Genomic DNA, 23,424 nt, shown 5'->3' on the forward strand with positions numbered 1-23,424 from the left:
CCTTCTAAAACGACAAGTAATTTGACACAAAGGGAGTATATAGTATTTATTTTTTCAATCTCTTTAAATCATTGCATAGATTAACGTTGGTCGATATGATGTCGATCTTAGAAAAAAGAGGGGAAAAAATTAGGTTAAGTAATTAGGTTTAGGTTTGCGACAATGGTCCGACCTTTCTTTTAGTTCAGATGAACTATTTATATTTTTACTTGTGATCAATAGTTAAACCCTAAACAAGTTCAAGAGTTAGTTCGTCTTCTTAAAATAGTCGAACCTTTTCATTTTGATCGGATAAATTTCAGGTAGACCGCACTTGTGATCGATCAAGCTTCTGTGTGATTGTTTTGCGACAATGGTCCGACCTTTCTTTTAGTTCAGATGAACTATTTAAATTTTTACTTATGATCAATAGTTAAACCCTAAACCCTAAACAAGTTCAAGAGTTAGTTCGTCTTCCTAAAATAGTCGAACCTTTTCATTTTGATCGGATAAATTTTAGGTAGACCGCACTTGTGATCGATCAAGCTTCCGTGTGATTATTTTCCGACAATGGTCTATATTTCCTTGATATAGTGCAAGTTTAAGAGTATGTTACTTGATATACCTAGTCTCTATTTCCTTTTATGGAAAGACAAAACAAATCATTTTTATTTATTACTAGATCATTCACAATTCCATTCAATTCCCCCCATCATTTCCCATCATTCATCCCATTCATTCTTCATTCATTCATTCATTCCTTCATTCCATTCATTCCATTCATTCCATTCAATCATTTCCATTCATTCATTTCATTCATTTCAATTTCCATCAATTCATCCATTCATTCATTCCATTTCCATCATTCCAATTCATTCATTCCATTCATTCATTCATTCCCTTCAGGGGGTATTTGCCTATTTCCAAATTTCATGGGGTATTTGACGAATTTTAAAATTTTAAGAGGGTATTTGACGGTTTACTCATTGTAACCCATTACTTGGTGCAATTAATTCGATTCATTTGAGTTTTGAATTTTCAATAAAATGGTAATAAACATTGAATTATATTCCTTATTAGTCAACAATCATAAATCAAATTCTTCTTAACTCAGTGGCCAATCAATTGGATCAATTTTCTTAATTACATTCTCCTAATTTCATTTTGTCTTCTCTAAACTATTTTGTTTTTAATTTTTTTCCGATATGGACAACCAAAGAAAACAAAAACAAAATGACGATGAAAAAATAAGTATAAAAAAAACAGGAAAAAATACGCTAAAAAACATAACATCTAAGAAATTGAAAATCATAAGTTTTAGAATCTTGAAGAAATCCGATAGATCGGTGGCGAAGACTGCAGTAAAGATTGACATCGGATAACACAAAAGCGGAGGAGCCGTAGAATGCTAACATGACGGTGGTGGAGGTTGCAACAGAGATTGAAAGCATTAAGAAGAAGAAGAAAGTTTTTTGACAATAAGAAGAAAGTTTTTTTTTTACGCGAAGAAGAAAGTTGTTTGAAACGTAATACAATTTGAAGAAGAAGCAAACAAATCAGAAGTAATTAGGTTCAAAATATAAATTCATAGAATATAATACATAAAATATAATTAAATGAAAATAAAAATAGTCTAAATTACTTTATGGTAAAAAATTAATTATGTTTGACTTAAATAAATGTGAATAAATTTCATTGGTGCCACATCATCATAGGGCACCTACCCTCAATTTATGTGAGGGTTAATTAGAAAAAACCAAAATATATATATACATAATAATATAATAATATTTTTTTCCCGATAGTGATAAGTTGATAACTGATAAATAATCCATAAACAACTAGCAAGAATGAAGTAAATGTCCATGTCAATATGTGTCAGTGGAATGGCATGCATCTACGTGGCATATCCTTACCCTTGGAGATTGCTACTACTCTACTGGACTCTCTCCCTGTTCTCTCTCTCTCTCTCTCTCTCTCTCTCTCTCTCTAATCCACAGACAGAGCATACACATCTTTTCTCTGCTTCCTTCTTTCCTAACCAATCAAACAAACAGGTGTGTACTGTACTGTATTTTTCTCCCTTCATTTTCTGTATACTTTATTGTATCTTACATTCATGTACAACCTCTTTTCATTTCACATATCAATAATTCAGTATAGTAAAAGTTATGATACTTTTTCATATGTTAATTTTGATACTTTTTGCTTCTTTTTCTGGAAATTCTACTACGGTACTACTGTATCTTTTCTATTCTATATATATCTATGTTTCAATTCATCATGTTCATTTTCTTACAATAATTACCTTCAAATTCATAAGGATAATATTAGTTTTATCAATATATATATATATACTCTCTATGATCCTTAGGACCGACTTTTGTTGATTAAGTTGTCTCATATATTTATAAACGGAGGGAATATTAAAGAATTTTGAATCGGTCTAATGTCTTGACCATATCTAACTATGTAATGGTCATATCAATTTCCTTTTATGGGAATTTTTTATATTTCCTTTTATGGAAGAATCTAAATTTGTGAAATACTCATTTTATGCATATATTTTTTTCATCACGAGTATACGGCCCACTGGACCGCTTAATCTAGTTCAGAGGTCGGTTTTGACATCGATAGTTCCAACCCCCTCTCGATCGCAGTTGCAGGGGATCGAATCATGATCCTTTCTACCAAGTCCAGCGTCAATCACCCACCACTAGACCAACTAACAATTGGTTTATGCATAATTTATGCTTGTTTTCAACAAGCCTTGAAATTTTGTCAAAAAAAAAACCTTGAAATAAGATGTATCTCACAATTAATTTGATTGTAATTTCAGGATCTTCTGCCGCTGAGTAGTGAGAAGTTGAGTTCAAAAAAAGCAAGAAAATGAAACCAAAGACTGGTTTAGAACTCATTTTGAATTATTCTAGTCAATATCATAAGGAAAAACTGCAAAATCATGAGTCAAGTGCAGGTGCAAATGCAGCTTCTAGAGCAAACATACCATTTTCTGCTACTGATCCCTTATCTGAAATAGTTTGGTCTCAAGATAAAGGTTTCAGTCTTAAATGTGTTGATTCGAGTTATACTAACAAAAATACTTCGCTTTTCCGTGATGTTGAACCCAGCAGTATGGTTCTTGCTCTGCTACAAAGTGTTACTTGTGCCACAGATAAACCTATAGATGATGTTTTTGTAAAACCTCTTTCTGTTTTATGCGGGAAGAGCGATGTTTCTTCAACAGATACTCCTAGGAATCCAACAAGTGATACAGGTAAATATAGTTTGTTAAGAGTCCTACATCGGTTGCAAGATGGCCTGAATATATGTTTATAAGCGAGGGCAATCCTCACCTTACAAGCCGATTTTGTAGGGTTGAGTTAGGTCCAAGTCTCAATTTTCAGATAACTTGTAGGGAAATGTGAGTTTGTTGTAAGAACTTTGGAGCCATTTTTGCTTGATCATGCTGTTAATTTTGTAGGATCTGGTGATAATTTGAAGAAAATGAACTCTGCAATAGGAACACCTGATTTGCCAAATGGTCAAAGGGAAAATTTAATGAACCACTTGGAGAAGAATATTTGTGTTCCAGCCAACATTGAAATTGAAGCAACTAAAATATTTGATATAACGGAAAAAGAAAACAAATCTTCTACTATTTCAGGTATGTGATTATGCTGTCATAATTGATTCTTTGGTACCGACAAGTCAAGGGATATTGCCATTTTAGGAAACTTATGTGTTGAACATGTTCTACAATTATTGATATTTGTACACAATTGAATATCATTTTCCATGATCATGGAAAGTAAATCCTATTGTTCTGTCAGGTTGTTCAAGTTTAACTTCGAAGAACAGTTGCTGAAGTTATTGTTTTTTTTAAAGAAATTGCTAGCTATGAAGCACTGACACAGATATTGGACATGAAACTAACACAGATATGTGGACACTGGTAATAGTTTGAGAAAATAGGAGTAATTGAATGTAATCGCATGTGTCAGGGTCGTGTGAGACACCAAACATGTCTTCAATCTGAACTTCAAGTTCAGTCCAAACTGCGTGTGTTTCTAAGGTGTCCAAGCCATGCCTTTCAAAAAAAAAATTGGGACACCTCTCACATGCTTCTGACATGTATCGTAAGGGCGTTTGACGTGTGTCAGACACTGACACGTGTCGGACACCGGGACACGCCCCTGAACAGCAGTATTCCGTGCTTCCAAGATATGAAGTTTCGGTGCTACATATTTGCAAGTTGATTCTCTTTTGCATGTCTGAAATATCATCTGCATCATGACTTTCTACAGGTCAGTTCAGCCAAAGGCCAGTTGGTAATTTACCGGTTAAAGAAGATGGATCTAAACCAAGCACGGAACAGAATCCTTCACCAAAGAAACATTGCAAAGAAGACATGGATATTGATGTTGACAACAAGGTAGTTGAAATAGAGGATGACTCATATGCTAGAATTGAACACATGATTGAAGATGAATGTTCTAGTCCTCTAGGAACCTATTTAATATCATCCGGCATTAATCATTTTAAGAAAATGGAACTAACTTCAGAGAAAGATTTACTGACTTTCAACTGTGAAGCAGCTACTTCTGCAGCATCAAGCAGAATTCATGTTTCAAAATCCAATAAGAAGAAAAACAAATCCAAGGTCAATGAAATGATGCTACCATACAGTAAGAATCTTCCATTAATGCATTCTCAATGTAATTTCTTGGCAAGAAATGAAAATGAGCATAAGTTGTTATCAGGTGAAGATTTAAAGTGTGAAAACTACAAAAGTACTAAGTTGTTTTTGGCAAGCACCAGTAGGAAGAGATGCAAACAAGAAGTGATAATTGCGAGTAAAAAAGTCAAAATGCAAATTCAAGAAACTTCATCATATTCTAAATCCTGTGTTAAAAGGGATAATAGCTCATTCATGAACTTGGTTTCAAACATGACAAAAGGAAATTTGCAGTCTAGGCAAAACGAGGAGAAATCTTCGGCTCTTGCTCATGAAAACTATGATCGCTTTCAGTGTTTTGATAATGTTGGAACAAGAATGTCTCGTCAAGTAGGTGAGGCTTCTAACAGTAGCCTTATCAGACAGCATTCATTCTTACAGCCTCAAATTATGCCGATAAATTTTCTCAACAGTCATGAACACCGGAGATATAACACACTGAAGAATGAAAGTTCTTGCAACATGGAGTTTGGTAAGGAGAAAGAAGGAACAGCATTATATTCACCGATTTCTTGTCTGAATAACTGCAAGGTTGAGGAGACTAGCGAACAATATGCTGATAACCAATTGCTCATTGAGACTAAAAAGTTACAGAATTTTTGTATCAACAATGAGGCTTCTTCCAGTGGTGTTAAGGATGAAAAGGTAAATAATGATCACATATCAAAGCATAAGGTCGGCCATGTTACGCCTTTTCCGAGATTGAAAGATTCGGAACTAATGGTTTCCATGTTTGCCAAAAGGCTAGGTGCCATCAAACAATGCCAACAACCAGAATAGTCTTCCACACAGGTAAAACATGGAAACTAGTCATTTCATAGTCTAACAATCGGTTATGTCCATGGATCTTGATGATTCGATAATGATCAGATGACTCGTACTCAAACTTCAATAAATAGAGTTTAAAATACAAGCCGTCTGATCTTCAATCAATGGTTGAGATCCGTTGTAGTTCTGGCAAATAGTGCAGGTCTTCTAGTAAGTTTACTATCTACTATTTAGAACAAGAGTCAATAAGTCTAGTAATTAAAAAATACATCAAAACAAGACCATTGTTTAAATTAATTGAAGTCAATAATTACTTTAATAAGTCTATTTGTAGATATGAATTCATCACAACAATAAAGATTCTTTTGCTTTTTCTTAGTATTGCTTGTCAATTATTGTGTCCGATAAGTGATAACTTTATCCTTGAAGTGGAGTAGTTCTTTAATTGTGAACCATTTGTTATAGAAAAATATCTTCAAGGATACAAAAATTAGTGTTGTCTCACATTGGTTATGAATAAGATTGATCAATAAAAGAACTAACACATACATATCCATTTTTTGTGGCTTAAAAGTATGAAAGTATATGTTAGACCAGGAAAATAAAAGCTAAAGAAGGCTTAAACTATTTGGTCCCACAAGACTTGAGGGATTAGTCTCTGCGTCGCAGAGAATATTCGGTGTACACCAAAATAGAAGCTTTTTAAACTATTTGTTTCCTAGTGGTCCTTTTTTTTGTTGGTACATGGACAAAATGACAAACCGTTGAAAACTCATACACACAAAGTGGAGGAATCGGAGTTCGAACTCCGATCATGGGGTCCAATCTAAAAATTTCGACATTTCTACCGATTGAGTTATGATTTGTAGACACCTAGTGGTCCCTTTTATTAGATTACAGAAATTTGTTAAGCATGTAACAATTTAAATGAACATGATGAATATCAAATTTTTGTTTTGGAACTTTCCTAACTTTGTTCCATCTCCCTCTTGAACTGCAGGAATACATCATGGAACATTGCATCACCTCAACTCAATTACCATTGGTGCTGTTGTTCCAACCGAAGATCTCACATATGAAAGAAAAAAAAAATGATTGGAAAATAAATAACATTAAAAGAATGAGTTTATTCTCTCTTTGTAATAAACAAAATTCTGTATTATATTTTTCACATTTTTTAATTGTATATTCTTTTTGGACTGGTTTGTATATTCTTCTTTTTGTATATCATAATCGGTAAAAGACCTTCTATTCCATTTTTTATATGATGTTTCGAAATAAAAATGGCAATACATATTGGCGAAGATCTATTAAAGTGAATCTCAAATCATATTTTTTTTGGTACCAGAAACTTATAAATTACACCTTTTTTTTAATGATAAAGAAGCTTATATCATTTCATTATCAATGTAATATTAGGAATACAATTCCCTTGAATTATTTAAACATGTCTATTAAAGTATACCCCCTTTATGCAGAGAAATTGTGTAGGAAAAAAAGTTAAGCAAAAATGTGTTGCGTTGGGCTAAGGAACTTACATAAAGGTATGGTTGTTATGCTAACTTGCTTAGAAGTTCCACATTTTATCAAAATGTGGAAGTTAACATCATATAAATCGGTTGTGTCAAACAAAAAAAAAATCAGATACCTATCGATGTCTTGGTGTGCATTTAATTTACTAAAACGATAAATGATTAGACAACTTTAAATATACTGTATTTAAATTTTTAAATGTTTATGGAACCGGACAAATCGGAAACAATTCACTGGATAAAACTAAAATTCTCACAAAGAAACATTTTCTCCCAAGTATAAGATATTTAAAATATCAAAGTACTAATCACCAATAGTTAGTTGGTCAAGTGGTGATTGACGCTAATTGGTAGGGATCACTACAAGAAAATATCAGATTAGCTACCAAAACCTTGCTACAGATATCTTTTCAAGTTAACTTGTAGTTGCTTAGCCACAAATTTTCCTTCACCCATTCATTCCTTCTGGAATGACAGTTTCCAATGATAAAAAAACATTGTAATGTATTTTTTTTGGCAAAATAAATAAAAAAAAATAACATTTCCTCAAAATAAATAATAAAATACATATTTTCATTAATTTAATTTCCTTTTCCCCAAATTTCTCTCTCTCTAACCGTTTTCGATTCCACCAACATTGCGCTCGCTCTCCATCGTCATTCGTCACCGCCGTCGCCGATTGCTCTCCGTTGTCACCGCCGTCGCCGATTGCTCTCACCACCGTTGTGAATCGTGCACCACCGTTGTGGCTCATCTCACCGGATTTAAAAGTGTTCTCGATCTAATCTAGCTTTCGATCTACACTGTATCATCGTCAAGCTCTCAAATCTCACATTGACGTTCTCATTCTTCCTTTCTCCATAGCTTTCGTGGTAAATCTCACTGGTATTGACGTTCTCATTCTTCCTTTCTCGTACTTTTGATTCACAAAATTGGATAAATTTGCCCAATTCTGAACCCTAATTTCAGATTATCATTTTTAACTTGATACTTTTCTTTGATTGAACATGTTTTTGGTACTTTCTTAGCTTGAACTGTTTTAATTTTCGGATTTCTATTTCCAATTTGCTTAATATCGTGCTTTTTTATTCGATTCAGGTTTGGGAAATTGTCAGTATTATTGTATTACGTTATTTTGTTCTTAGTTGTTGATCATTGTTAGGAGAATCATACGACGAAGATATGGCGGAGACAACTTATGTTGAAGAGATAACCTAGCTAAGGTTGCAACCATAAAATAAACTTGTGCTTTAATTTTCATTTAATTTTTCAATTGTGCTCTAATAGTTTTGTAGTTTTTCTAATTGTGCAATAAATTATTTTCTAGCATTTGAAATAACTTGTAACATGACATGGTATTGAAGCTTGCACTTCAGCTTGTGTCATCTATCATATCTAATAAACATACTATTAGAATACATTTAGTTTAGATTATGTGAAGCATGCCATAGTTCACATTGCATAATTTTTGTTTCTATGCCATAGTTCACTCTTCTCAACCGGATTTTGGGAATAGCTCCTGAGACTCAGAATAGGTTTGTATTTTGTGAATGAAATGATTTGATGCTTCTATTCTACTTTCAGCATTTTGTTCTATACACTATCTTTTGCTGTATCAACCGCTATTTGAGTTATTTGTGAATATCTTGGATCTTCTTGTTCAAAAAGCTCGAATTGAAGGTAACCTTGACACATGCATTATTGACTTGAAAGCTAACGTCATTAAACTGAAAGGGACTCCAAAAGTATGTATTTATGTCCTAAACTTCTTGCTGCCACTTATTTTCATATGTTACTGTATAGAATATTTAAGACTGAAGATAACTTTCCTTTGGTGCAGAATGTCTATGTTGATCAAATGAACGGGGCTTCAACTGTTCTGTACACATTCATCTTGGATCGTGGGGTTTCATCGGAGGTGTATATGCTTTCTCAGATGTCCTAACTAAGTTTTGCTTTACTCTTACATACATATTTTGCTGATATCATTTATGCTTCAGTTGCAAAATACCATGCTGAATGAGAAGCAGAAAGCTGGATTTGGCTCATATGGTGATGGCTTCTACAAGTCCAAGAGGGAGTGGTTGGGAAAACGTCATGTAATTTTATTATTTCAAAGGTATTGTTTATGGTTTTTTCCGTACTTGTTTATATAATGATTTGATTTCAATGAATGAAAGTTTATTTTGTCCAGCATTTATATCATCTCTTTCCCATTGACTATTTATTGCCCAACATTTAGTCCCATGTAACATTGTATGTTTTATAGTTGGAACTTGCTGTAAGTTGTGGCTCTTTTCTGTCACAAACATAAAATTACACTTGAAGTATTGCTCTATTTTGTTTGCCTCACTTGAATCCTATACATTACATGTATCTTTATTTCTTTGTTATTGTATTTATTGGACCCTTGATTACCACAGAGATAAAAGGATAAGGGCTGAAAGGGATAAATTTCTTACTAAAATAGATACTAAGGATTAGAGAAATTAAATAAGGTTATTTTTATATGTGTATTTTGCATCTGCGATTTATTTAGTCTCTCGATTTCTGAATCTGTAGATATCATTATGTTTGTTGTTTCTGTTCCAGTTCTGCTCCGGCTATGTATAAGATAGTTCGTCCCACTACCAGAGAATCACCTCGGTATGTGTTTCAGTTACTTGGCCTTCTTTTAGTTTAATTTTCTTGTTTACCTATTTTCACCTGCAATTGTAGGGATATGCATCTGACAGAATTAACTAGAAAATATTCAAAAGTTTCATCTTTAGAGGCGGCCAATTTACTAAGTTTGTATATATTTAGTGTAGTTTTAAAATGTTATCTTTGACATAGTTGTTAATAGTTTTTAATTTGAGAAAATAAGAATTATCTAGTTAGATGCTTTTGTTGTGTTATTTTTAGAGATGTGGGAACTGTGGCATCACCTAATAATTCCTTGCATATGACTTATCTTGTGTTTTTGATTTTGCAATTACTCTAACCATAGATAAGATGAGAGCAGTGAAATTATTCATGCAAGTGATACTATTAGAAAAAACTGAACTAATAATAAAACAAGCATAAGGTTCCTTTGCAAATCTAATTATGCTAGTCCTAGATATTAGAAATTGGTCAGGATTGAATAAGGGCAAATGGGATAAGATTCCACTTTTATACTCTCTTATTAATCGAAATAGGTCCTTAATTAAGATGGTTGATTCTGTTTCTCTTATTGGTAATTTACCCTTAATCGAAGTTGGTCATGATTGAATAGGGGCATGAATTCTGAGTAAATATGTGCTTTTAGGTTCTATTGTGTGACTGAATTATGGTATGTTTATTAATGCTGGGTTGAAAGAATATTTAAACTTTATATTCAGTTCAAGTTGGTAGGTGCTCTGCATTTCATTTCATTTATTTCATCTGCTGCTTCGATGTATTTTGATTTGTCATCAATGAAATCAAAGTGCTGTTTATTTGATTTTTTTTAATACTAACTTGTAATGTTCATCGTGTTCATAGGAACTCAATGGACTGGTATAGTAACAACCATTGCAATTTTTTTTTGACGAACCATTGCAATTGAAATGCTTAAATCATGCATGGTTAAATCAGTTTATAGCTCTTTCTCACTACGTGCTTTTAACTTTGTATATCATAGTGGTCCTGATGACAGATTTGCTCCAGACCTGTTTTAGCGAGGTTTGCATCTTGGTATTTCAATTTTAAATGAATCAGTTAATAACTTTCTCACTATATAGGTTCACTTATTAAAATACTTCATTTGTTTACTTCCAGGAATTTATTTCAGGACATCAGAAGTGTTGACTGCTAAAGGTGTCAAGCCAACATTATCTCCTAACTTTAATACCCTTGCAGTTGATGAGGTGTGTTAATCCCTTTCTATTGTAGAATATGTCATATAAGTACCGTTTATGTTTTTTAATTGCTTGTAGAAACAAATCTTTGTAGATACCTTTTTATATCCTTATGTTGCTGTTTGAAGTAGTATCTAGAGGAATAGCGAACTTTCAGTATATCACACAAGGTTGATTACAAAATTATGCAAGGGCTTGTTGCGTCTTAATGCTAAACCCTCTGAAATATTTAGACCTCATGTATTCATGTTAGAAATAGACTCGGCATGTGGAAGTATCATTCGAGTTGTATTAATTATGATTAAATTTCACTCTACAATTTAGCCTAATCAGTTTTGATTAGAAAAAATTTATGAAAGGGCCTGATAATATATGATTAAATTGCAGTCTACAATTTAGCCTAATCAGTTTTGATTAGAAGAAATTTATTAATTATAAAAAAATTCTAAAATGCTTGGATTTTGCTGCGATATCGCTAGGAATACGTAGCTAGAGATTTATTGCAAAATCGTTGTGACAATATCCTAGCAATTTAGTTAGGAAACACAAACTTTTGAACATTATTTAACTAGGTATTAATTGGGAATTAGCTAGAATATTCTTTATATTAGTTGCAAATTAGCTAGGAAATATTTTGATAGGTGATTTGCCGCCCTTTCCATGCTACGACCTATACGACAGCTAATTCACAACAAATTGGTAGCTAACTATGTTTTACTAGCGATTAGCTACGAATTAACTACAAACTGCTTCGTAGCTAATCCTGTATTTTCTTGTAGTGAGAGACCACAATTTAATCCCCACAACTACGATTGGGAGGTGGCTGAAACCACTTGATGTCAGAACTGATTCCTGAATAAGATTAAACGGTCTAGTGAACTGGATAGTGATGATGAAAACAAATAAAAACATCAAAGTAATCTTTTGTCCATTATACATAGACAAAAAATCGTTTAATACCTTTATCTTTTATTGTTTTGTCTTGCAATGTTCAATCTAGTATTTACTTTTTCAAAAAAACTGATAAAAATGTTATGTCAAAACTACTTATATGATTTTAGTCCAATTTGATGATGCAAAAACTTCTTCCCTCAAAACTCAACAAATTCTTTTCTTTTTTTGTCAAGGTATACTCTCTTTATCCTTAATTACAATCACTATTGTTTTATTTTTTAACATGTACTAAGAAATATTAATAGTGAATTTTATGTGTGCATTCTATGCGAAAATCTTTCTAAAATATTTCAATTTGTTTATTAATGTGTTTAATTTTAACTTTTCATTTTTTAGAATGGAATACCAACGTAGTTGAAATGTCTGATTTGATGAGAAAAAGTGGAAGTGAAGTGATTTCTGACTTAACCCCTGTTTTCGAGATGTAGTCTAGAGGGGTGGTGGTGCGATGAGATCTGCCTCCGCACCACTGTTTCCTTGTCCGGTGGTTCGGTTTCACTTGTTGTTTCTGCCGCCGGTTCCTTGAAACCCCCTTTGGGGGTGTTTTGTATCCTACGCCGCCGGAACCAGTTCGGGTTTCTTCCTGTTCGGGTCGGTTCCTGTTGCGTTTTCTGATATGTCATCGTCAACGAGTTCTGGGCTGCGGTTCTGGTGCTGGGTTCGACGGTTGTTGCTTCGATTCCTCATATGGCGGTGGTTGGGTTCGGCCCAGCTTTCGTCGTCGTTATTCACTCACCCCTTGTGGGTTGTTGGCCTCGTACTCAGATCTGAGGTTGTGTGTTTCTGCTCAAAAAACCATGTTGCTTCTGCGTGGGTTTCTGTCGGATCTTGTTCGCGCTGCGGTCTTGGTTTGATTGGCTCGAAAGGGACTGTTATGGTTGTTGTTCAAGACTTCGTCGCTGCTGTGGGCTCTGTTGGATCTGTTCGCGGCGATGTTAGTTTATTTGGCTCGAAAGAGCCTTTACTGCTTGTTGTGCGATGTCGCAAGGGGTTGTTGGTACGTGGGTCTATCCGTGCTGGCGGCCAGCTCATTCGCCATTCCTTATAGTCGCAAAATCTCACTCAACATCTTTTTTTGCTATTCTGGTTTCGAGTTCGTGCGCGGATTCGCTAGGTAGTGTTTGTGGTGGGTGAGTTTGCGTCTGATCTTGTTTCATACCTGTTAAGGTTGTTTTTTAACCATTGTTGTAGTTGGTTGGATTGTAATGTTTTTATTCCCTTCTGGGCTGTTACTACACTTTTGTAATTTGTGTGGTTTGGCTGGGTTAGGTTTTTTGTCCCCTCAGCTTTTCTGTACTTTCTTTTAGTTTACTTTTAATCTCTTTCGGGTGTTGCAAAAAAAATAAAAAAAAATGTCTGATTTATTTTTTGATAGCTATATGTTTTTTTGCTTATAAAAAAAAACTTTTCATTTCCTAGGATAAATTATATTATAGGGTAAATAGTGTTATACCCCCTGCAAAATAGCAGAGTTTTGCGTTACCCCCCTGCAAAATATTTTTTTGAGATTACCCCCTGCAATGTCAAGATTCTTTGCGTTACCCCCCTGGCTCAATAAGTGGGCATATGACATGGAAGAATCTTGACGTGGCATGACACGTGGAAATTAATTAATTTTTTATTTATTTTTAATTGCCAACTCATTAATTAATGTGGGTTTTTAATTAAAAAAATGAAAAAAAACTTAAAAGTTGTTATATTTTTATGAACTTACTTAAAAGAAAGTTTTTTTTTTTTTGACTAAAAGTTGTTATTATGTATATATATAAAAAAATTCTTATATATATATATAGAGGAGGGTTATATTGACTCCAAGAGTAACTCAAAAGAGTTACTCCACATCCTAACCTTTTATTTTGTTTTAATCTAATGGACCAATATTAATCATCATTAGTAATTATGTGACCTCATGTTTCTTAATTTATTTCAATTTATGGTTTCCATTTATTACTTTATGTATATTCATTTTTTCCTAAAATAAGAATCCAAAATTAATTATTGGTAAAAACAAAAACATAAAGAAATGGTGCTGTTTTTTCCCACATTTTTTTCTTCTTATTTTTTTTTTTATAAATCGGATATTTTCCTCTTCCAATTTACTTTGATCTTGATCTCTTGCATAAAAAAAAAATTACTTTGATCTTACACTAGGACGTATGGCAATCATTAATTTCTTTTGGTTTTTTGGTTGATAAATAAAAAGAAATGGTGAATGATTTTATGATAATCAATGGAAAAGAAAATAATGAATTATTTTTTTCGAAAAAAAAAAGACTTTTTTTTGTTTACGATGACCGTGGATCGAACCCAGGACCTATAACGTACTACCCAAATACATCATCAATAGACCAAACTTAGTGACTTTAAAAATTAAATAAATAATACTTTTGATAGAATAAAAGGAAATGTAAATATAGAGTAATTAAAGGAATCCATAAATATTGTGAGAATAGTTAAGAAACATGAGGTCACATGATTAGTAATGATGATTAATATTGGTCCATTAGATTAAAACAAAATAAAGGGTTAGGATGTGGAGTAACTCAAAAGAGTTACTCTTGGAGTCAAAATAACCCTCCTCATATATATATATATATATATATATATATATATATATATATATATATATATATATATATATATATATATATATATATATATATATATATGGGGTTTTCTAACTTAGACCCTAGTTAGGTCTAAGTTAGCAAGGTGCACCTTTTGAGTTGGACAAAAATACCCATTTTTTTTTTTGAAACAATAGAGCAACTGGGGCATGTATGTAATTTGCATCATAAAAATACCCTTTTTTTTTTTTTTGAAACAATAGAACAACTATTACATTTTTTAAATTTCTTCCAAATTTCGACCTCATTTTACGTGCGAATCGAACGCCGATTTCAAAAACTAATACCGGAAACCTTTGTAAAATTGAAAAACGATCAAAATCCATATAAGGAACGTCGAGTTTCGTTGAGTATTGAGGGAGATCGAACCGGGTCAAAAACCGGGTCGCACGACCCGTTTCTGCATAAAACGGGTGGGAGGGACGATGAACAGTGCGCGTCGCCCACGCCCACTCTCAGCGGCGGCGCGTGGGGGCGCGTGCGTCCTCAGGGAGGCTCTATTTTTTTTTTATTTTTTCATAATAAAATAGTAGATAATATTCTGGAAATTTTGGTATATTGTATGAAATTTTTGGAGACCCGAAACTATTTTTAGTTAATTAAATGAGTAAAAAGGTAATTAAAAATATTATAATTCCATAAAAAATTTCCAAAATTTTATGTAAAGTACTATGAATTATTTAGAACCCTCTTGTGTACCTCACTCTCCCTAGTTCAAGTCATGAAATTATTTTCACAAATTCCGCTGATTATTTAAAACCATTTAACAAATAATAATAATAATTTCATAGATTTGTACTCTGAAACCAATTGTTTTTTTATTTGTTTCTAATAAAATATTAGATAATATTCTGGAACTTTTGGTATATTTTATGAAATTTTTTGAGACCTGAAACTATTTTTCGTTAATTAAATGAGATAAAACGGTAATTAAAAACTATTGTTTGCTTCTGAAATCATTTAGCTGGAAGAATGGTTTCAGAGAGTTATACTGTGAAACCATTCTAGCAGTAAAATGGTTTCAGAAGCAAACAATTAAAAATCAACTCCCCTGAAACCATTCTATCAGTGAAATGGTTTCAAAGTACAACGCTCTGAAACCATTGTATCAGCTAAATGGTTTCAGAATGGTTTCAGAAGCAAACAATTAAGAAATTACTCACTGAAACCATTCTACCAGTAAAATGGTTTCAGAGAGTTATACTGTGAAACCATTCTACCAGCTAAATGGTTTCACAGTATTATATAAAGATAATTAAAGGTAGTGAAAAAATGAGTTTTTTTTTTGTGTCCAAATCAAACGAACCAAGTCTCTATTTGTAGACAAAAAAAAATTATGAATTTTGGTATAAAAATAAAAAAATAAAAAATTAATTTACAACGAAATAATTGAGTTTAAAGTATTAAATGAAAAAAAAAACACGCCAACCACCCAGCAGTTGACACGTGTCCTGCTTTTTTAAAATGAAATTTTCTCTCTCCAAGCGCAGATCTAGTGTGGTGCACGCGCTGGCTTATCATGGAGATGGATGATCTGGACTGTCTGATTGATCCGACAGCCATGATGAGATCATCTCTTGGCCGTCTGATGGAAATCAACGGTCTGTAACGGTGGTCCTGCGGTAGGCGCGCGACATTGGATCAGCGCCAATATGTTTTTTTTTTTTTTAAAAAAAGAAAGGGTATTTTTGTCCAACTCAAAAGGTGCACCTTGCTAATTTAGACCCAACTGGGTCTAAATTAGCAGCCCCCTATATATATATATAATAACTAATAATAGAGTAACAAAAAAAAAAAACGAAGATGAAAAAAAAACTAATAATAATAATAGTAACCAAAAAACTAATAATAATAATAATAATAATAACTAATAATAATAGAGTAACAAAAAAAAAAAAACTGCAATCACATAGTAACGCAAGAACAATCGCTGCATATGAACGGAACGAAAAAAAAAAAGTTTCTTTAAATAAAAAATTTCTTTAAAAAAAAAAGTTTCTTTAAAAAAAAAAAGTTTCTTTAAATAAAAAATTTCTTTAAAAAAAAAGTTTCTTTAAAAAAAAAGTTTTTTTCATTTTTTTTTAATTAAAAAATAAATAATTACTGAGTTGGCAATTAAAAATAAATAAAAAATAAATTAATTTCCACGTGTCATGCCACGTCAAGATTCGTCCATGTCATATGCCCACTTGTTGAGCCAGGGGGTAACGCAAGGAATCTTGACATTGCAGGGGGTAATCTTAAAAAAATATTTTGCAGGGGGTAACGCAAAACTCGCCTATTTTGCAGGGGGTATGACACTATTTACCCTATATTATATTGATAATGGGTATGTTTGAGAAATAACTAAACCCACATGCTTAATTTGTAATATACTCTCTCCGTCCAAAAATATAATAGAAAGATTGGTCAAAGAAAGTCGATGTATTCGGTTAAAAATTTGGACTAGATAGTAAATACTTCAACTTTATTTGACTAATTTTTCCTTATATTTTAGGATGGAGAGAGTATAGATTTATGTTTTAATTATAAAGTCGGAGAAAGTATCATAATACACACAAAAGTGTTGCCGTCAAATAGTCAAATGCTTTCGTAAAAAAAAAAAAAAAAGTCAAATGCTGCAACTTTAATTTAAGAAGCACATGCAGATTGAAAATTGATTTGAAAATTCTCTTTTGAAGTATGCCACCCTGTAATTATATGAACAATATAACTTTTTTTAAAAAAAAAAAATTACTAAGAAGTAGTAAGAAAAATATTTCCAATGGGAAAAATATTTTTTTACTTTAAAATGAATTAGTCCAAACATGACATGTAATTACTCACTTGATTTTGAATTTACTTCCATTGCATGCATGCATGCATGCTCTCCCATGGCAAAACCTTTACTCAGTGGAAAACAATATTTCACTTAGTAGCAAAACTTAGCTATATTATTTGAGTAAAAAAAAAGCTATTATTGATTTGCTGTTTTTTTTTGACAGTAGTATATTGATATGGTGTTGACGCCTACAAAACTTGAAAATATTGAAGAAATACAGTGCACTTCTTCAATGTTTAAGTCAATCTTACACTTGAGTATGGGAATTCCAATGCCAATACGTAACCAAACTGATTTTTATAGGCATAGCCCATACCATGGCTCTAAGATCTATCCTCGAATTTTGACTAATATACACTTTCATAAAATCAAATCAATAACAATTAAGTCAAAAAACAACTAAAGTAAATGACTCAAAGTCATAGATGGTTTTGGACGGACATCTACTTCATTTTTATCAGGTTTAAATATATTTTTGGTCTTCCTATTTTCAAAAAAAATAAAGTTTTGATTCCACTATTTTAAAAACTAATTTTTTGATCCCCTATTTTAATTTTTCTCAAGTTTTGGTCCCCCACTCTATTTCAAGATCAATTTTGATGAGGTCATGACCTTATTACTAATGATGTGGGGATCAAAACTAGCGGGGATCAAAACTTGAGAAAAATTAAAATAGGAGATCAAAAAATTGATTTTCAAAATAGGTGACCAAAACTTCATTTTTTTGAAAATAGAGGGACCAAAAATGTATTTAAGCCTTTTTATTTTTATTTTTGTGGTGATAAGCGGCTTTCCCACCTTTGAGAACATCGATCGTTAATAAGATAAAATTAAGTGCTTTAAATAATGGCCACAACAATGTGAATTGGGCAAACTATGATTTTAATAATCGAATGTGTAACTCACTCTCATCTCATATTACATCCACAATGTCTCTATTTGTTAATGATTTTTTTTGGCATAAAGTGGATATTTTCTGCATGCAACTGCAGATACTAATCTCTCGAGTCTTGTAGGACTCAAATGAAGGGTAAACTCTCTCCAATTTTTTTTTAACACCGTTGCATACTCAAACTAGAGATCAAACTTAATACTTTGGTTAAGTTAGAAAAGATATGCGTCATTTCATGATCTAGGGTATTTGTTGATCATTTTTGTCTTTGAGTATAATTAGGATTTGGATATACAATTTACCTTAAGGGCCCGTTTGGTGCGCAGGATAAGATAATGACAGGATATGATATACAACAGGATAGTGATAGAATATGATATCAGTAGCATAACAATTATCCTTAGTTATCCTATCTTGTGTTTGGTGCACACAGGATAACAAACATGATAACTATTATATCATATTTTTAATACATACTTGTTCACACCAATACGATAAGATACATAACATATTTAAATGGCAAAATTACCCTTGTAAAACAATTGTTATTTTTTTAAAATTATATTGTGATACTTTGAATTTTATAAATAAATATATAAATAAGTAATCAAATATCTTTAAATTTCAAATACAAATCATGAGAAAATAAATAAATTAAGTTTTTTATATGAATCATGATCAAATAATAAATAACTCAATTATACATGTTAGATAAGCTAAATAAATATATGATATATCTCATATGTAAATAATAAAACTATCATTGCAAAAGAATTATATTTAAGTTGTTATCAAATTTAAATTAATATTCCTATTTTGCAATTTTTTAATAATTATTTTACTTTAAAATATTGTAATTTTAGGAGAATTTTGATTTTTTAGATTATATAAATTACAAAATTAGCACTGTCGTCTTATTCTAAAAATATACCTGTACCATACATTTGGTATCATCGCCTTTTTGAATCCAGGTAATGGACCTTCTTGGCTAAATCTTTGTTATGGAAGATTAAATATTTAATTAAAATCCGTTAAGTAATATAATTCTTATGAACCATTATCCATTGAATCCAACTTCAATATTTTATTTTAGTCAGGAATGATTTTAATGTTACTCGCTCTTTGTGGCATGTTGAAGGCTAGTTGTGCCGTTATTTTGTGCCTTTGGTGAGCTTGAGTATTTTTTGTTTAAGATCATTACTGTATTAAAACAAAATTTTGCAGTTAGATTCTTTGAATAATAGAACATAAGGAAAATATTATTTACAAGATTTTAGTTATAATATTTGATCAACCATAACATGATAGCCAATCTTAATCTTTTATTTTTCTTATGGAAGATAATAATAATAATAATAACATTAAAAATGAAGAACTCATGGAATATCCCATGGATGCTGAAAGGTTAAATAAATGGATTGTTCCTTATGTACCTTCTAAACAAATTTATAAATTTGGATTCTTTGATATATCTGCAAGATTTGCTGTTAAAACTTTGGAACAGACGGTTCAGGTTTCTGGTAATCACCAGACTATCAAATTATTGTCTAAAAAGGATTTAGAATCTTTTAAAGGATACAATTTTGTTCACATAGGTTTAATACAAATTGCTTTTAAACCTTTAACCTTATTAGGTTTGAATTCTAGTATAATGGCTTATGTTAGAGATAATAGATGTAAAGATTTTAAACAATTTTTGGCTGCAGTCATTGAAACTAGTCTGTGTCATGGACCGGTTTATTTTGATGTCTCTCCAAACTTAAGTTTATCCTTAACTGATAAACACATCAATGATGCTTTACAATTAAACATCCATACCAATGGTTATAATTTTAAACAAGGTAGTGAAGTTATTGCTGTATGTTATAGGATTTATTATAAAGTATTAAATACTTTAAATCCTAGGGTAAAACAAATCAGTTTTCCAGGAACTACAACGCTAGTACAAACAAATTTGTTAACCTCAAATATTGCTACTAATAGAATGATCAGATGGAATGAAATTACATTCCCTGAGTCATGGTCCTTAAATCAGGTTGTAGATCCTGAACCTGTCCTTAATAAGGATATAGACCAAATCATCCAAACCACTGAAGGTGATGTAGAGATAAAATTTAACTCTAGAAGAAGTTTTAGAATACCTAGAACTTTGTCCGAGAGACATTCAGAATCTGAATATTATTCAGCTCATTTTGCTCCTAGTAGAGCATCTACTTCTAGAATTAAAGAAGAATTTGAGACGGTTGAAAATATTTGTATAAGTGAAAATAAAATTCCACATGGTATTTACCAAAAATCTAATATTGAAGGTAGAAAATCTCCTACCCCTTCAGAGATGAGTTTTCATCTCCAAGAAGATTAGGTTTTATGGATTTAAGACCAAATAGTGCTTGGAGAAAACTCATCAATGATAAGTTTTATCATGAAAGATATACTGATTTTAGAAAATGGTATTTTAGGACTTTTAAACCCTGGGAATTAGCTCAGTTTAAAGAAGACTTTTATACTTATTTAAGTCAGACTCAAGATTATATTCCTTTTGTAAAATGGTTTACAAATTTTTTTGTTGAAAAAATGAAAAAAGAAATTATGGTTTTACAATCTAAATCTTGGACGACTTTAGAAGGAAATAATATTATTTCTCCTTTTCCCCCTGAGAAAACTCTAAGTTTAGGGAAAAATGTTGAAGCTACAGCCTATTTAGCTATACAAAGTAAAAAGACTGATAATAATATTAGCACTATTCAAGAATTTAATTCGATAATTAAATCTCAAAATTATACTAATAGTTTTTTAAATTGTATAGGAGACCAATTAATATATATTGAAAAAGAATTAGTTGATATGAAAAATCTTTTTGAAAAACAGATTTTGCAATACAAACAGAATTCTGAAAGAAAAGATTATGAAAAGGACCATAATGATGTTCCTATTATACAACCTCCTGTTAATATAGAAGGATTTAAAATTCAAAAAGATAGTGATGAATTTATTAGTATATTAGATGAAAAGCTTAAACAATTACGTTTGAGTGTCATTAATAAAGACAACAGTTTATCAGAATCTGATGAACCCGTTAATTTAAAAGATGTTGATCAATTAGCAGCTATGTTTGCTAATCAGGATATTAATGAAACTGTTAATATAAATCCTGTTTATGCTTCTAGAGCTTTAGATAAGCATTATTATAAAAGACCTTCTCCTCAAGATTTGCTTTTTGAGGAAACAGAGACTTTCCAGAATTCTTATTCTGGAAAATCCATTTATGAATGGAATATAGATGGATTAAATGATAAGCAAATCATTGATATAATACATAGAATGATTATGTATTCCACTGTCTGTAAACAACAAGGTAATTCAGACAGCTCTATAGCCTCCTTTATTACTACGGGTTTTGTCGGTCAACTCAGAGGATGGTGGGATCATTATCTTAGTGATGCCCAAAAGAAAGAAATTCTTTCTCATAAAAAAATTATTAAAATAGAAGAATCTAGTAGTTCTATGTTAGCTACCACAGCTATGACTAGTGAAGAAGATGCAGTTTATACACTATGTCTATCTATTCTGCAACATTTTGTTGGAACCAATATTCCCATAGCTGAGAAGCTAAATACCCTTCTCCAAAACCTTAGATGTCCATCTTTAACACATTTTAGGTGGTATAAAGACACATTCCTGTCTAGAGTTTTTCAATTAACTAATCCTAATTCAATTCATTGGAAATCAAAATTTATTGATGGTCTACCTCACTTATTTAGTGAAAAGGTAAGGCAGTCCCTTCGCAATAAAAATGACGGGGTTAATATAAATTACTCTGATTTAACCTACGGCCAAATTATTAGTGCCTGTGTAAATGAAGGATTAAATTTATGTAATGACATAAAACTCAAAAACCAGTTGAAAAAACAACGTCTTACAGAGAAACACCAATTAGGAGAGTTTTGTGAACAATTTGCTTTTGACTTAGGGACACCTCCTTCTAAAGAAAGGAAGAGAATGAAATTAGGCAAGGAATACAGAAACCCTAGAAAAAATAAGGGTTATACTAAACCTTTTAGAAAAAAAGGGCATAAATACAAAAAGGAGATAGACAACAAACCTTATAAATCTTACCCTAAGAGGAAGAGAAAAGCCAAGAAATTAGGTATCACTTGTCATAAGTGCGGAAAAGTTGGCCATTATGCTAACGAATGTTTAACTAAGAAAGCTCTCAATAATATTGAGGATGAGAATCTTAGGAATCATTTACAAAAGGTTTTATTACTAAACTCAGATCATGAGTCTGAAGAATCTGATTATATGTCAGAAATTAATGAGGAATCTGATTATATGTCAGAAGAAAATGAAGAATTAAGCACTGGAGATAGTGATTCAGACAATAAGAATTGTCAATGTAATGAGTTAGATTACTGAAAATCCATTGTTAATATGAATGGATTAAATGTTCTTACCTCAGAACAAGATCAAGCTTTAAAAGTCTTAGAGTCTATTTCAGATAATAATCTGAAAAGGAAAATGATTGAATTTCTGATTAAGGAAAATTCCAGGGAAAAATCTCCCATGATTAGTGAAGCTCCCTACCAGCTCAGTGAAGTCTTATCTAGATTTCAACAGGTTAATATTAAAGAAACTCCGGTTTCAATAACAGATTTAAAAAGGGAAGTTAATCAGTTAAAATCCGAGATTATTCAGATAAAAAATAATAATGATATCCTTAATCATAAGGTTAGTATTTTAGAAAATAATAATATTCTAATAAATAATAGTGATTTAATAAAAAATCCCTCTTATCACTCTGAAGGCTATTTGAATATTATTCAAAGAGTTACTTCTCAAAAATGGTTTACTAAAATTACTTTGATAGTTAATAAAATCTTTGTTTTAAAAGATGAAGTAGCCCTTATTGATAGTGGAGCAGATCTTAATTGTATTCAGGAGGGTATTATCCCTACAAAATATTTTGTCAAAACTACCCAAAGTCTTACCCAGGCTGGTGGAAGTAAACTTCAAGTTAATTTCAAACTTGATAATACTTATATTTGTAAAGATAATATTTGCTTACCAACTCCATTTATTTTGGTAAAAGATTTAACCCATAGGATTATTTTGGGTACTCCTTTTTTACATATGATAATGCCTATAATTAAGATTGATCAAAAGGGCATCACAACTATTTTGGAAAACCGAAAAATTACTTTTGATTTTATTTCTGACCCTCAAACTAGAATGCTTAATGAGGTAAGAGATTTA

The 23,424-nt window shown here is 31.6% G+C and overlaps 2 protein-coding genes across 15 annotated transcripts; both read left to right on the top strand.

The window, feature by feature from the left end:
- Nucleotides 1–1,836: 1,836 nt before the first annotated feature.
- Nucleotides 1,837–6,741, top strand: LOC123902416. Of its 4 annotated transcripts, none has more exons than XM_045952138.1 (6): nucleotides 1,879–2,036; nucleotides 2,819–3,256; nucleotides 3,464–3,646; nucleotides 4,287–4,667; nucleotides 4,743–5,509; nucleotides 6,486–6,741. In XM_045952138.1, the coding sequence occupies exons 2-5, from the start codon at nucleotides 2,869–2,871 to the stop codon at nucleotides 5,495–5,497; spliced, it is 1,707 nt and encodes a 568-aa protein (XP_045808094.1). In that variant the 5' UTR covers nucleotides 1,879–2,036; nucleotides 2,819–2,868; the 3' UTR covers nucleotides 5,498–5,509; nucleotides 6,486–6,741. The 4 variants fall into 4 exon arrangements, with proteins under 4 accessions (XP_045808093.1, XP_045808094.1, XP_045808095.1 ...); XM_045952139.1 differs by lacking the exon at nucleotides 1,879–2,036 and adding an exon at nucleotides 2,081–2,213; XM_045952137.1 differs by having other exon boundaries at nucleotides 1,837–2,036; nucleotides 4,287–5,509.
- An 879-nt stretch (nucleotides 6,742–7,620) lies between these two features.
- LOC123902417 (protein FORGETTER 1-like) lies at nucleotides 7,621–11,258 on the top strand. Of its 11 annotated transcripts, XR_006807574.1 has the most exons (8): nucleotides 7,621–8,240; nucleotides 8,503–8,935; nucleotides 9,018–9,136; nucleotides 9,441–9,515; nucleotides 9,610–9,663; nucleotides 10,522–10,536; nucleotides 10,661–10,701; nucleotides 10,798–11,258. XR_006807574.1 is itself a non-coding variant. In XM_045952146.1 (7 exons), the coding sequence occupies exons 2-6, from the start codon at nucleotides 8,765–8,767 to the stop codon at nucleotides 10,695–10,697; spliced, it is 396 nt and encodes a 131-aa protein (XP_045808102.1). In that variant the 5' UTR covers nucleotides 7,621–8,240; nucleotides 8,503–8,764; the 3' UTR covers nucleotides 10,698–10,713; nucleotides 10,798–11,258. The 11 variants fall into 11 exon arrangements, 8 of the variants coding, with proteins under 8 accessions (XP_045808102.1, XP_045808101.1, XP_045808104.1 ...); XR_006807572.1 differs by lacking the exon at nucleotides 10,522–10,536; XM_045952146.1 differs by lacking the exon at nucleotides 9,441–9,515 and having other exon boundaries at nucleotides 10,661–10,713.
- The last annotated feature ends 12,166 nt before the right edge of the window (nucleotides 11,259–23,424 follow it).

This window comes from Trifolium pratense, linkage group LG1 (genome assembly GCF_020283565.1).
Source record: "Trifolium pratense cultivar HEN17-A07 linkage group LG1, ARS_RC_1.1, whole genome shotgun sequence".
NCBI classification, from domain to species: domain Eukaryota; kingdom Viridiplantae; phylum Streptophyta; class Magnoliopsida; order Fabales; family Fabaceae; genus Trifolium; species Trifolium pratense.

Bases quoted from the DNA above. Each gene is read 5' to 3' on its own strand.
- LOC123902417 (XM_045952141.1), top strand. From the start codon at position 8,765: ATGTATTTATGTCCTAAACTTCTTGCTGCCACTTATTTTCATATGTTA. The intron at 8,936-9,017 runs GTGTATATGCTT...TTTATGCTTCAG, and splicing joins ATCGTGGGGTTTCATCGGAG to TTGCAAAATACCATGCTGAA. The intron at 9,137-9,609 runs GTATTGTTTATG...TTTCTGTTCCAG, and splicing joins GTAATTTTATTATTTCAAAG to TTCTGCTCCGGCTATGTATA.
- LOC123902416 (XM_045952137.1), top strand. From the start codon at position 2,869: ATGAAACCAAAGACTGGTTTAGAACTCATTTTGAATTATTCTAGTCAA. The intron at 3,257-3,463 runs GTAAATATAGTT...TTAATTTTGTAG, and splicing joins GAATCCAACAAGTGATACAG to GATCTGGTGATAATTTGAAG. The intron at 3,647-4,286 runs GTATGTGATTAT...GACTTTCTACAG, and splicing joins CAAATCTTCTACTATTTCAG to GTCAGTTCAGCCAAAGGCCA.